The sequence below is a fragment of the Ursus americanus genome, chromosome 27 (genome assembly GCF_024610735.1).
Source record: "Ursus americanus isolate L20-20 chromosome 27, mUrsAme1.1.p, whole genome shotgun sequence".
Taxonomy (NCBI): domain Eukaryota; kingdom Metazoa; phylum Chordata; class Mammalia; order Carnivora; family Ursidae; genus Ursus; species Ursus americanus.
Window position 1 is genome coordinate 7,511,853 of NC_142153.1, and position 14,332 is coordinate 7,526,184.

At 36.6% G+C, this 14,332-nt stretch overlaps 1 protein-coding gene across 1 annotated transcript; it reads right to left on the reverse strand.

Annotated features, from left to right (window-relative positions):
* Positions 1–410: 410 nt before the first annotated feature.
* Positions 411–13,931, reverse strand: IDO1 (indoleamine 2,3-dioxygenase 1). Its single transcript, XM_045779165.2, has 10 exons — positions 13,742–13,931; positions 11,096–11,191; positions 10,859–10,978; positions 7,775–7,893; positions 6,593–6,607; positions 4,556–4,655; positions 3,690–3,807; positions 2,593–2,644; positions 2,005–2,153; positions 411–977 (listed from the first exon to the last, which is right to left on the reverse strand). Exons 1-10 carry the CDS (start codon positions 13,838–13,840, stop codon positions 661–663), a joined length of 1,185 nt encoding a protein of 394 aa, XP_045635121.2. The 5' UTR covers positions 13,841–13,931; the 3' UTR covers positions 411–660.
* Between the last annotated feature and the right edge of the window lie 401 nt (positions 13,932–14,332).

Here is a 14,332-nt window from a genome sequence, read left to right on the forward strand (position 1 = left end):
GCATTCTTAAATTCCATTTTTAAATAAATTCATGCCAGACTGCGAGTGCCAGATAACCCTGACCTCCCAGGAGAAATTATATTTCAAAAGTGACCTCTTCTTGTTAGCCCAGATTAATTTATTCCTGAGGTCACTCAATCTTGTATATATTCATTCAACTGGTATTTGTAAAGTATCTTCTAAAGTCAGAGGATGCATGGGTCAGTAAACAATAATGTATCCCTGGCATCATGAAGCTTTTCATGTAATGAGAATATAGACAAGTACACAGGTAATTATAAACAAGTGTGATATTACTGTAGGGAAAGTACAGGAATTGATTAACCATGTTTAAAAGCTAGCAGTGTAGACTAGGTTTCATCTAGAGGGGTATTTAATTATAGTTATGAATAGAGCAACTTTTAGACCTCTTATTATATCATATCAATTTTTATTGAATTTCATCATTATACTCTAATTACAAAATAAAGATTATAACACATCTAATATTATATTCATACAAGGAAGGCACAGATATTGGAAAAACATTTTGAAATCTTTTATAAGTACTATTAAAGAGTTGTTGTACATTATTAATTCATGGGTCTGATATAATGAGCAGTGACACTAATATACATATACATCTTTGTCTTGACAAACTGTGCCCTTGTTTGAGTTACATTAATTATCTCTCAGCAGGAAGTTCTCAGTTGTACCTCTTACACTCTTCAGGAAAGTCATGACACTAGTGCCTCCAGTTCCTTTATTTTCTTGCTTGTTTGAAGGAATCACAATGTACTTAGCGACTATTTGCAGATGATAGTTTCTCAGGGAGACCATAGCTTTCACACACTCGTTATAATCTGCCCGCAGTTTGGGATCACCTTTTGAAAGAACAAATTCACGGACTGAGGGGCCTGACTCTAATGAGAGAAGAAATTCCTGGTGAGCTGGTGGCATATATTTTCTCATTTCCTGGAGGAATCTGGAAGCGGATTCTGAAGGAACAAGAAAGAGATTAGGTAGTAGGGAAGCCAAAGCATTCCCCAATCCAGGTGAGAAGGGCAGAGTGAGGTCAGAGTGGGTAGGAGATCACACATCACCATTGCAGCAAGAGGCAATGAGTTTACAACCATCCTATTAGAATGCTATTGGTCTTGCTATTAGTAATGATAATTATTGTAATATATACTTAATTCTGAAAACCACATGAGCTGAACTCATTCTTTCATTATAAAGTTTTGTGTGTGTGTGTCTTTTCTCACTTCCCTACTGTATCCTTCTAAAAAGCTGATGATATAGATAGGGTATATATAATCTACACTTGACAGATCATGACACTGAGTCCAAGAGATTTTAAGGGACAATTTTTAAATAAATGAATTAACTAAGAAAAAAAGCATATCTTCACCTATGCCAATGCTTTTCCCTTTGACTATTAAGTAGAAGTTTAGGAAAACAGAGAAAAGTACAAAGTTCTTACCGGAGCTTCTGCCTGCTCTAAACCCCTAGAAGGAATATAAGGAATATGATTCATTTCACCTTTGGTGCATCTTTAAAATTTGAGCTGCCGGGGCAGTAAACCGACCAAGAGCAGTGTCAAGCCTCCCCTTGTAACTGAGGTCTCCAACTCCTCAACTTCGGTCCATCCCATTTGCAGGTGACTTTGTCTTTCTGAATCTGAGCGTACGTTTTCGGAACATGTGCTATGACCACAGTCAATTAGGCCTTATAAACATGCCCAAATGTCAAGATTAAGAGGGTGATGAACTTGGGTTTTGGTTCTGGCTTCACTGCTTTCTAGCTGGTTAATAAGGAGCCCATCACTTATGCTCTAGAGAAACTTAGAAGTCCCTGCTTGATTGTCTGTGAAATGGGATGATGACAATACAGTCTTGGCTTACTAATTCTTCTAAAAGTATCAGATAAGCTCAGATGAGATGCTAATGAGAAGTTACTTTTTAGATATTAAAACACTACTGTATTAACATATGAGATGAATATTATTTGTCATTGCCCACTCACCTTCACCAGAACTCTGCCGGATGCCCAGCAGAACATCGAAGCACTGAAAGATGCTGCTTTGGGCTGCACTGCCCCCCGCAAACTCTTGTGGAGTGTTCCAGAAACCTTCATACTTCAGACCCTCTGGCAGTTGGGAGTTGCCTTTCCAGCTAGGCCAGGAAGGAAAAAAAAAATCACTATTTGGATAATTGCCAAATTTTCAGGTATAAAATCTTATAATAGAGGATGAATGGAAAGTGACATGAGATCAACCCCATTATTCTTCTCCCACACCCCCCTTCCACTCATGTTCATGTTTAAGAATGATAAATAACATGGTTCTGAGCAAATTTGGCATAAGACCTTTGCCCTAGCAAAGATCATTCCATTTTTTTTTTTTCTGAATGACAACCTTTCCTATCCATACTCCAGTGCTTGCCTGGCCAAGTAATAACAGGGAGAACAGTCTATTCTTTCTCTACAACATGTATTTTGTGATAGGATTTATTTCCTAAACCCGTTGGATAGTGGGGACCATCAGTGGGAATTTGATGTGCTCTTTACATTAATCATTTAAGAGAAAACAAATTCAAGCATAAGATTACATACCCAGACAAGTATATGCGAAGAACATTGAAAAATGTGCTTGGGTCCACATAGTCTGTAAAAAAGATGAGGTGTGCTTAATTAAGCAGTTATCAGAACTTTCAGAGGAGATCAAGATACTGTAAACAACTGATAGTGGGTTTCAGTTTAGGCTGCAGGAAAGGCATTGTGTCAGTGGTTGCAGAAAAAGTCCCTGAGGACAAGCTCTCTCGCACTCACCTGACCTTTTCGAGGGGAGCCCCCTATCCACTGAACAGGGTCTGCCTAGGGCTACACACAGCTTGGGTCAAAGAACCTAGGCCTACCTAAGACTCGTCCTCAGGAGAACAATTAAACTGTCAACGTTTCTTTAAAGCTATTTTATATGTTTACTGATATAACATATAAACTACTTACATAAAGAAATAAACCTACACAAAATGAAAAGAAACAAGAGCCTCAGGAGCCCAATGGACACCATCCCTGGGTCTCCCTCCCCAAAGGTTACTAACTTTTCTGATTTAAAAGTGAATCTTCTTGCCAAGGACCCATCAGCAGTAACTCAAAGTCCAGTGATACACAATCACGTAGTTCTTAAGGCTGTCCAGTAGGGCACAATTTTTTTTTTTTTGTAAATCCTCGTTTATGTACTTTTTTAGTTATTGCTGTTTTTTAGCTGTTAATTTTGTAATAGCTTTTGAGCTCAGTGGGTTTTCTATGTTGTTTCTTACTTAACTTGGGAAAAAGCAGAATTTGTAGGGAGTTCCTATAAAGCAGAAGCTAAGTATTTCAGAACTTAGAACGCCCTGAACCTTCCGCAAGTTTCTGCACTGTTTCAGAGGGAGGCAATGACATTATTTAGAGTTAAGCAGATCTGGCTTCACAGTTTACTACCTGTGTAACCTTGGGCCACTTATCTTATCTCTCCATTAGATTACCTCATCCATAAAATGCACATAATAAAACCTACCGCCGGAAAGTACAGTTATTTAGCAAGATAAAGCGAAAACACACCCATTAAGTGAGAGTGTTTTTCTTCCATCTTCTCAACAACTCTAGTCTCAGAAAATCAGAAGCACGTGACTGCGAGCTTTGAATGTTTTCGGGCATATAATATTTACCATTAATTTGTTCAAACTCTTTATGGGCTTGGCGCAGACAAGAAGCTATGTAGCACAGTGCTTTTTGCAAAGCATTCTGGTCCTCATTTTTAACTGCCTTGAATAAATCAGGAATTACCTTAAAAAAAAAAAAGATGAACATGTAAGGTTTCCTAGCACTAAATACTGGCATAGAATAAAATTCTCCTAATTCTTAATCCCTAAATTAAATGTAAGATTTCCACTTCATTTTTGGGCTGAGTACCCTTTTATTGTCTGACTAATTTCCTTATATTTAATTAAGCTTGAATTTATTCTTATTTATTTATCATTTAGAGATAAGCCTATATAGTTTTATATAGTTTTATTTCTATTTCTAATAGTCAAAACCATTAGATTTATGTCACTCTGTGATCTAGCTTCAATGCCAAATTGCATTAAAAATGCATCTCTCCTATTATGGTTTCAAACTTAATTCTAAATATATGGGTCTTGGGGCGCCTGGGTGGCTCAGTCTGTTAAGCATCCAAATCTGGATTTCAGCTCAGTTCACGATCTCAGGATCATGAGATCTAGCCCTACGTCAGGCTCCATGCTGAGCGTGGAGCCTACTTAAAATTCTTTCTCTCCCTCTGCCCCTTCCCATTTGTGCTCTCTATCTAAAATAAATAAACAAATAAATAATTGGTTCTTATATTTTATATCTTAGGTGATACACAAAAATAAATAAAATATTTCTACCAGATGATCCCTTACATCCAATTAAATAATTGAATGCTGTATTTAGTCAAGATAAAGTTATTTCATGCATAATGTAGTTCAGTTACTAAGTGATTGCTCTGCTTATGCAAATGGAGATAAAAATTTGCTTGTAGGGATGGACATACTTTGATTGCAGAAGCAGCTGCTATCTCCACCAATAGTGAAACCAGGAAAAATCCTTTACTGCAGTCTCCACCAGGAAACCAGAACAGAATGTCCATGTTCCTAAGAAAACAAGTCAAGGAAGTCAAGAATTTAGCAAAAATACTGGTGCATTTATGTGCTTTGTAGTTTTCAAGTATTTTTATTCCATTTCAGTTTCAAAAAAATCTCGTGAGATAAGTGTGATAGGTTTTACTATCTATGTTACGTTGTTGGGATTTTGAGTGTAGGTCCATTGTCTAAGATCTAATAGTAGATTAAGTTGGGACCTGAAATTCCATTTTAGAATTTTGGACTAGAAATTCTAAGACCATTTCTGTTTCTATTCTCTCATTAATTTTTCACATGCATATATATTGCCGTATTTATGTATTTATACATATTTAATGCTTACAGAGACATTTTTGAGGCATAATTTTAAGTAATCTCTTTGCTTTAAATAAATATACTCATATCCATATTTTTATCTGTGAACCTGATTCAATTTTTCAGTGCTTTACCTGCTTTACAAAAAACCTGGGAAATGCAAATAACCGATTAGACCCTATTTTCTTTCTTTTTTTAAAAAGACTTATTTGAGGGGCGCCTGGGTGGCGCAGTCGTTAAGCGTCTGCCTTCGGCTCAGGGCGTGATCCCAGCGTTTCGGAATCGAGTCCCACATCGGGCTCCTCCGCTGGGAGCCTGCGTCTTCCTCTCCCACTCCCCTGCTGTGTTCCCTCTCTCACTGGCTGTCTCTCTGTCATATAAATAAATAAAATCTTAAAAAAAAAAAAAAGACTTATTTGAGAAAGAGAGAGAGAGAAAGAGAGAGCACAAGCAGTGGTAGGGGCAGAGAGAGAGAGAAAATCTCAAGCAGACTCTTCCCTGAGTGTGGAGCCCTATGCAGTGCTCAGTCCCACGACCCATGAGATCGTGACCTGAGCTGAAGCCAAGAGTCAGACATGAAACCGTCTGAGCCACCCAGGTGCCCCCCTATTTTCTTTTTCATTGAAGTTTTGCGCTAGTGCAAACAAGGTCTCAGTATTTGTAGATCTATGAAATTCATGGTGGTTAAATTCATGGTCTCTGAAGCCAGTCCATCTCTGCAACTTAATTTGCTGCATGACATGTTTCTGCCTCAGTGTTCTCATCTGTAAAATGAGACTGATGATATCATCCTCCCATTTAAAAATCTTCCATACATTCCCATTGATTTTAAGGTACTATTTAAACCCCTAATCATAGCCAAAGTCCTACATAATCCTTTTGCTAAGTTTATTTCTTCATCCCTTTTCCACACTACTACGTCCATCAGTCACTACTTATCACCGACACTAACCTTCCTTCAGTTCTAATAATGCATCACAATTTTCGTCACTTTGAGGCCCTCACTCTTGCTGTTTCCTCCACTATGAACACTCATCTTTTCCTTCTAGCTAATTCCTTCCTACTCACTCTTCGGAACTCAGCTTAAATAACTTGCTACAGGGTTTCCTTCTTCATCCCTTTTATGTAAAGTTCTCGGCACTTTATCTTCTTACTCTCTTCTTAATCATAAAGCAATTTGAATAATTTTCCTATATCTGCTTTCTTCACCAGGGCAGGATTATTCCTGGGGTATTTACCTTTGTTTCCCTAGCTCCTAGCATCCCTTTAGTATGTAGATTAAAAATGATAAGGATCGGGTCAAAAAGAACAGGTTTATGTATCTGGCCATTGTGGTCATTAAGTCAAAGACACACATATGTATGTGCATTTGCATTTATGCATATTAATTACATTTTTATATATGCAAGTGCTATTTTTGTATATATCTATAGCTACAATATCAAGCAGACACAGTCCTATCACAGTCATAGATCTAATTAAGGATTGGGATTGTTTGCTCTTTAAACAATTACTTGAGTTATTTTTTGCTTGAATTCAATTAATCTTTTAAAAAGTTCATTTGGAGGATATTTATAAACCTATACTCACTTTGAATAACAATTCTTATAATAAAATAAGAATCAAATACTTACTCATAAGTCATGGGCCTTGTGAAAGCAGCCATGAAGCAATGGACCAATTGGAAGAGAAAAAGAAAATCAATTTAAAAATCAAATGGCTTTGAGTTATTCTTATTCAGTTTAATACTACTGATCTATTAAAGGTAAGATATAGATAAAAAAGATATAGATTAAAAAAACCACACATACATATATTGTGTGTTTTTAAAAAATATTTATCAAGTAGGCATTGCAAACACTTAACTTAGGACTTCATAAGTAAAAAAATTTAAATATTCAAGGAACACACAAGGTTAGTCAAAACTAGTTGTTACTAATAAACTTTTTTTAATTTTAATTCAATTGGCCAACATATATAGTACATCATTAGTTGCCAGATGTAGATTTCGATATTTCATCAGTTGCATATAACACCAGGTGCTCATTACATCAAGCGTCTTCCTCAATGTCCATCATCCAGTTACCCCATCCCCCCACACCCCTCCCCTCCAGCAACTCTCAGTTTCCTAGAGTCTCTCATAGTTCCTCTCATTCTCTGATAACTTCCCATTCTTTTCTAGATCAAATCCTTTCATTTACGTTCCCTGTCTACAATACTCCTCAGCAGATACACACCGGGAGCCCTGGGGCACCACAAGTCTCTGGTCCCTTTATTGTAATAGATCACATTGCTTAAAGGAGAGGAGGGGCCTAGATCCTCAGCAGGTGGCACCGAAGGCCCAGGCATTGCCATCTTTACTGCTGAAAATGTGTCTACTCTTTAACTCAACTGGATAGTTAAAAATCAAATTTGTAGAATCTCCAAAACATGTTAATTAAGGAAAGCCAGACAGAAAAAAGTACATACTCCATAACCTCATTAATATGAAATCCAACAGCAGAAAAAAATTAATTTTTAATATGACAAATCAAAATATGTTTACCTGGAGGTAGAGGAGAAAATCGAATGGAAAGAGCTACAGAGGTGATAGTCTGTATCTTGCTTAGGGCTCTCCATGCGTATAGAATAGTCAAAATCACCAAACACACCTTTCTCTTATACATTTGTAGCTGTATGCCAGCCAAAGAAATCATACCCCCAAAACAGAGAAGAAATCTGTGCTGCCAAAAATTAAACCAATGACTGACTAATTGCCCTATTGATGTAAATAGCATGCACCTCTTTAGTTCCTGTTATAATCTCAGTTCACATACCCATTGGGATCCTTTTTCTTCCAGTTTGCCAAGACACAGTCTGCATATACCAGAATAGGAGGCAGACCCAGCTTCTCAGAGAGTTCACAGTAAGGAACAGCAATATTCTTTGGCAGGACCTAATGAAAACACAAAATTTAATATTAACCTTTGAAGTGTCTTACCTTTTCTTCTGCTTCCTGCTACCTGTCCGCTACCTGTTCTCCCGCTACCTTTCCAACTGCGCTATTAGTGCCGAAACGTGAGCTGTTCTACATAGTGGCACTCTGAAACCAAACAACTGTAATTTTCTCTTCCTCATTTCCTGACTTAGTCCTGGTAATTATTAAATGTTTATGTTTTAGATGTAGGTTGATGTGGACATAATCTAGTCAGAGAGAGCAAAAACAGGTAGAGGGTACAAGGAACAAAGGATGCTTCCTTGACTTTCTAATGACCTGGGAGTTACTTGCAGTCATTTACATATCCGTGCATCCACCCCATGAGTATTTGTTCGGCAATTCAGCTAGGCGAGGAGCTCTTTATCTACAGGCAATACAAGGATAAAAGCAATTGTTTCCAAGAAATTCAGCCACTTGTAATTAAGACTTTGGGATATGATGCAAACTAGAAGTGTAAGTGGTTTGCTGCCCTTGGAGCACAGTGCTGGCAGAAACTCTCTCCTGGATGATTTTTTTAGAAAACTTCGCCATAGAGTGACATTGGCGCTCATCCTTGAAGACTGACGTGTCAGCAGGAGGAATCTCCTCCAGCCTTCTTTTCTATTTCCATGCAGAGTCTATCAATTGGAGTGACACTCTTGGCTCTTTCACTCACCCTTTCCCAGAGGAATGGTTGAGTGTGGGAGTGGGATTGCAGCTCAGCAAACTTTGTCTTCAACTCTTTTTTCCCTGAGTCTATTACTCAGGATTCTGCTCCGTGTCTGGCCACACTCTAAAAGGCTCCTACCCCCACGGGCAATTCTGATGGGTAAATGCTTTCCTAGCAGGCCCATTGTTGCCACACATGCAAGCCATGTTTTCCAATCACTCTATAGTCATGACACTGAATCTTTATTCTTTATCTGCCTGACTTCCTCATTTAACTATCATTTGGTTTTTAACTAGATGCTCCCATGTCACAGTTAAGGTCACCCTTGTCATCAGCAGCCAGTGGTTGGAATATGTGTATCTAACCAGGCAAAGGACAGGGATGTGTAGCTCATCTGGAGTAGTGGGCAGTGGGACTGCAGTGGTAGAGGGGGTATGACCAGGTGGCCCACTCCACAGTTCCGCAAAAATCATGGAGCTATAACCCAAGTGGCTTTGTATTAACTTAATACACCTGGAGATGATGGTTTAACAAAGAGAACAAAATGTTAGAAGGAGAAACATTGGCTATCAAAATAACACCTGGATGTGTGCTTCCCCTTGCCAAGCTTGTGCCTCTGGAAATTGAAATATTTTGGTTTGCAGATGATTTACACGTTTCGAAAGGAAATTTTTGCTCTTTCTGATTTAAAGAAAAGATCAAAGGGAAACAAAAGGAAAGTTGCTTAATTAAAAAGTTAATTTGAAATGACTTGGGAAAAAGAAAGAAAATGTTCAGACACATCTTAATCTATTAGAGACATGTAGTTACTAAGAAACTCAGATGTAGTTTCTAGTCCATTCTGTGTCTTATCTTGATGTATCTTATTTTTTAACCATTTATCTTTCTTTCCTACAATTTCCTCACTTAAATATATTTGTTGCTGGCTTCTAAAATCCTTTTTGGAAAAATGTGGTATACAAAAACTAGATAAATTTAAAATATATTTTCATGTTTTCATTTACAATTCTGATCTCCACTGTCATAAATTTATTATCTTTTGATTAACCCATGTACATTCTGGTCTCCATATTTTTTGCTGGTCCTGTCTTTCTCTTTGCTACTCCTCTCCTCTTTGGATAAGCTCTACCAATATTTCAAGAGGTAGTTCTGGTCCCACTTCTTCCTTGAAGCATTTCATTATTATACTAACTACTTTTTAGCTATTCTGGGCTCTCATGCTTCTGTACCTAGCACATGCTGCCCTTTGTTACTGATGATCTTTCTATACAATGCCTATACATTTAGCTAGGCTCAGATTCTAGCAAGTCTGGTGAGGCTGTGTGCTTGGTTGTCAGGCTATCTTAAACCTTTGTGTCATCAAAAATCTAGACATGATAGTTTGATGATTATAAAGAAGTATAAGATGTTCCCACGATTATGCAGAGCAACTTTTCCCTTCTGTTTACATATCAGGGGATGACGCATCACATAGGCAGACAATATGTGTTGTTCTATATTTAAACAGGATGTGGGAAGACAAACAAGATAAATTTCTAATTACCTTTGTCAAAAAGGAAAAAAAAAAAATTCCCTAAATGACAGAAGTTGCTTCTGGAATCTATTTTCTCTCTCTGTGGTTTAGAGAATCTGTATTACAGTCTGTATTGGTTTCATGTAATTAGGATTGCCAGATAAAATACAAGATGATATTATTTTAAATCTAAAGTTATCTACTGTTGATGAGAGTAGAATGAAACCCATAGGTTCTTCCATGTTGACAGGTGTAAGATAGCACTTTAACATTAAGAAAAGCCATAATATGTTTATATCTCCCAAAACTCATAAATAGAAAAAATGTTTCATATTCAAATATATTGATTATGGTGTCATTTACAATGGTAAAATATTAAAAACAAGTACAATATTTATGAGTAGAAGATTGAATAAATAAAGTTCAGGAACTCAATGAAAAACTATAAAGTGATTTCAGATGATGACTAGAAGGATTGTGTAAGAGCTAAGAAATGCTTACGGTATAATTTCAGTGAAGACACAGAACATACATCTATATACACAGGAGGGAGAAAGTGTGTTACATAAGTAAGAGATTAAAAATCCAATAATGAAAGCAGTTGGCATGTTAAATCAGTGAATGATTATTTTCCTTTTTATTTTTTTTCTGTTACCCAAGCATCACAAAAATCTAGTTATAATACTTTTAGAATGTTTTTTTTACATTACATTGGATGTAAATTGTCAAGTAGCATAAGAAATACCAAAAAATCTCCAAACCTTTCGAACGTCTCCGTCACCTTGATTCCACACATATGCCATGGTGATGTACCCCAGGGCCAGATGTGCAAGGCGCTGCGACTTGTGATCTTTGAGGGCATCAGTACTGTGAATTTTTAACTGAGAATAAAAGAGAGGTCGACTCAAATCAATATGGGTGACAGCACAGCTTGAAAGCCAAGTTAAAAATGTTGAGAAGCTATAATAGAGGAAGACGAATGTGATGCTCTTCCAAACCTGGTCAACTTTTTCACGCAGTTCATTTTTGTCAATTAGTTCAGGCAGATTTTTAGCAATGGAAATCCATTCATCATAAGGCGCAGGTAGCTCCTCCTTGAAGAAAAGAAATGGGACTTTTATTTAGTAGCAAAAGTTTTTATAAAATATTTCTGTTTCTGACTGATAGTCTGTCTTTCCTCTAGATCTGTTCTGTGCAACGCAGTCCTGTCATACACTTACCTGTCCAGTAATAATACATATATCTTTTTTTGTTCTGTGTTTTATTATGTAGCATAACCAAATTTTTGGTTGCTACTATTTTCCCCAAATAATGGAATTTTTTTTTTTGGTTATATATCATGATTAGCCTTCTACTTGACAGAACTATCAACAGATGTAAAATTCAGTCAATAATACACTTCTAGTTCAGGGACTCTCGGGTGGCTCCGTCGGTTAAGTGTTTGCCTTGGGCTCAGGTCATGATCCCAGGGTTCTGGGCTCAAGTCCCACTCAGGCTCCTTGTTCAGCGAGAAGTCTGCTTTTCCCTCTGCCTACACCTCCCCCTGCTTGTGCTCTGTCTCTCAAATAAATAAATAAATAAATAAAATCTTCAAATATATATATATGTATATATATATATATATACTTCTGGTTTGGAGGGTATTTAAATGGTATAATACAAATCAATGAAGAATAACACAGAGGGTCATTCAACTTCTGCTAGGTTAGAGAATGTATTTTGCATCTATGTGGAATTAGAAGATGCATTATTTTCTTTCGGAATAGAAAGCTGATTGATTATAAGAGGTGAAATGGACATTTTTGAGTTTATAATTTCAAGGAAAGATCTTAAATGAAGAAATTAAAGTAGCCCCTAATTTATCGTTCTTGTTTCAGGACATGATCTAGCTTCCTAAGCATCTTAAATAGCAACATTATTTTGTAAGTAGTTCAGGAAGGGGTTTTTGTGTGTGTGTTTTTTTGTTTTGTTTTTGTTTTGTTGTTTTCTTTCTTTCTTTTTTTTTTTTTTTTGCTTTGCTTTGGGGGTTTTACTTTACCCCTTGGAATCTGTTCTAGATGTCTCCGTAATTATCATAATTGTCTTAATTTTTAAGAGAACTTACTGTGGGAAAATGATACGACGTTTCACAGTTTCTGAAGAAGTTGTTTGTTCTTATACCACTGATAAGTACATTTTCGAAACCATCTTATTCTAGCACTTTGGTGTGCTTGAATGGATGAGTAGCAAGTCCGACTATTATTGATTTGCAAATATAAGGTAAACTAGGTGCTTTTAGCAATAACATTAAATTAACTTAATAATTTGAAAAGAATAATTAGATTGAGAGGAAGAATTTGCTTTAGATTTGCCTGTATTATACAAGGTATTTATAGGATGTTATTTCTAAGTACAGTGAAATTGGATCTCTACTAAAATATATTAGCTGCATTTAAAGATACCCTCTAGGGGTGCCTGGGTGGTTCAGTCAGTTGAGCATCCAACCCTTGGTTTTGGCTCAGGTCATGATCTCAGTGTAGTGAGATTGAACCCTGCTTCAGGCTCTGCACTCAGCAAGGGGTCTGTTTGAGATTCTTCTCCCTCTGCCCCTTCCTCACTCATTCTCTCTCTCTCTCTCTCTCTAAAATAAAAGTCCTCTAGAATACAGACTCTGTTTGAGCTACAATAAATAGATATATATTTGTATACAGAATTGTCACAACATGTAACTGGTTCCTAGAAATCATATGGAATCTCATGAACCTTATTAAACCCAAGAGTGGGGTAGGGGGAAAGCAATGCCTTATGATATCTTCTTCTCTTAAGAGAAGCAGCCTATTATAATAATTTTAAGATCATGGACTCTGGAGCCAGACTAGTCAGGTTCACATTCCATTTTTGCCATTGCTAGCTGTGTGGGTTTGGGTAATTACCTAAATTCTTCACGGCTTTAATTTCTCTTCAGGAAAATTTAGAATACCTTTTAGGATGGGTGTGAAGATGGAGTAAGAATATTTGTAAATTGCTTAAAGATGCTATATAAATATTTGATAATTGAAATAGATAATAAGATGGTTTTCATGGCATTCTTTAGCATACAACTTAGAAAAATGAGTTTTAAAGGCAAACGTTTAATCTACCTGTCTTGCTATTTGTAGGCAAAGCTTGTTAGAAAAAAAAAAGAGGTAGTTCAGACTCATTTGAATCTTATGCTTAATAACAACAAGCAGTATTAATACAACACAAAGTTGCTTGATATACCATCTCAAAAACCTAATCAAAGCACAAACATATACTTCATACAATTTAAGGTATATCAGCCAAGAAAGGGGATTCCTTTGACTCATGGATAATTTATTACTTTGTTTTTTTCCAAAATGCCCTCCAAAAATGCAATTGTGTTAAACTAAAATACTTCTATAGTTTCCTGATCTCATCACTTTCCTTATCTGCATAAGGTAACTAAAAAGTGCATTTAATACTAAATTTCTAGGTAGAAAATTTTAAGTTAAGGATGAACCATTTATTAAAACTCTGCCTCTGTGTTGACACTACTTTATCCATTTGTTTAGTAAAAATTACTGAACCACTGAACCACAGTAAACTTGTCCAGGTAAGCAATGATAATAAAACATTTTTGCCCATATCTCAGTGCCCTGTCTTACCAGTGGATTTGGCAGAGCGAAGCCCACCTCTTCATCTATCTGGTATTTTTCAAAAATTTCCTGAGAACTTTCCATAAGAGGTGTTCCGTTATGTGCCATCCTTGCAGTCTCCTCCTTTGGCCCTCCTCAGTTTGATGGGGTTTCAGAGCATCTATTTATTAGAAAGGCTGCCATAGCCAATGACCACAAACTTCTCACGTAGGCAATAAGAAATGACTTCCACTTCTGGAATAGTTTCATTTTCTTTCTTTGTAATTTAATAAACAATAAAACCACAAAAGCATCACTATTCATCACATGAAAGTTTATGTTCCTATGAGGTGTTTTTCCCTGGAACATCATTTGTTTGCTGCCATCAGGGAAGTCAGAAAGAAACTGAAATAACAAAAACCATGACATAGGTAACCAGAAAAAAAAAAAATTTTTTATGGGACCTTTTAAATCTTTGAAATAATATAATGAATTTGACCTAGGCTGAAGTCCTAAACTTAGTCAGCACTGTCATTGGCTTTCCTTTAAGTCTCCAGGGTTCTTTGAACATATTAGTGTCTTATTTTGGCAGCTATGAAATGCAACCTGTGGTATATTGAA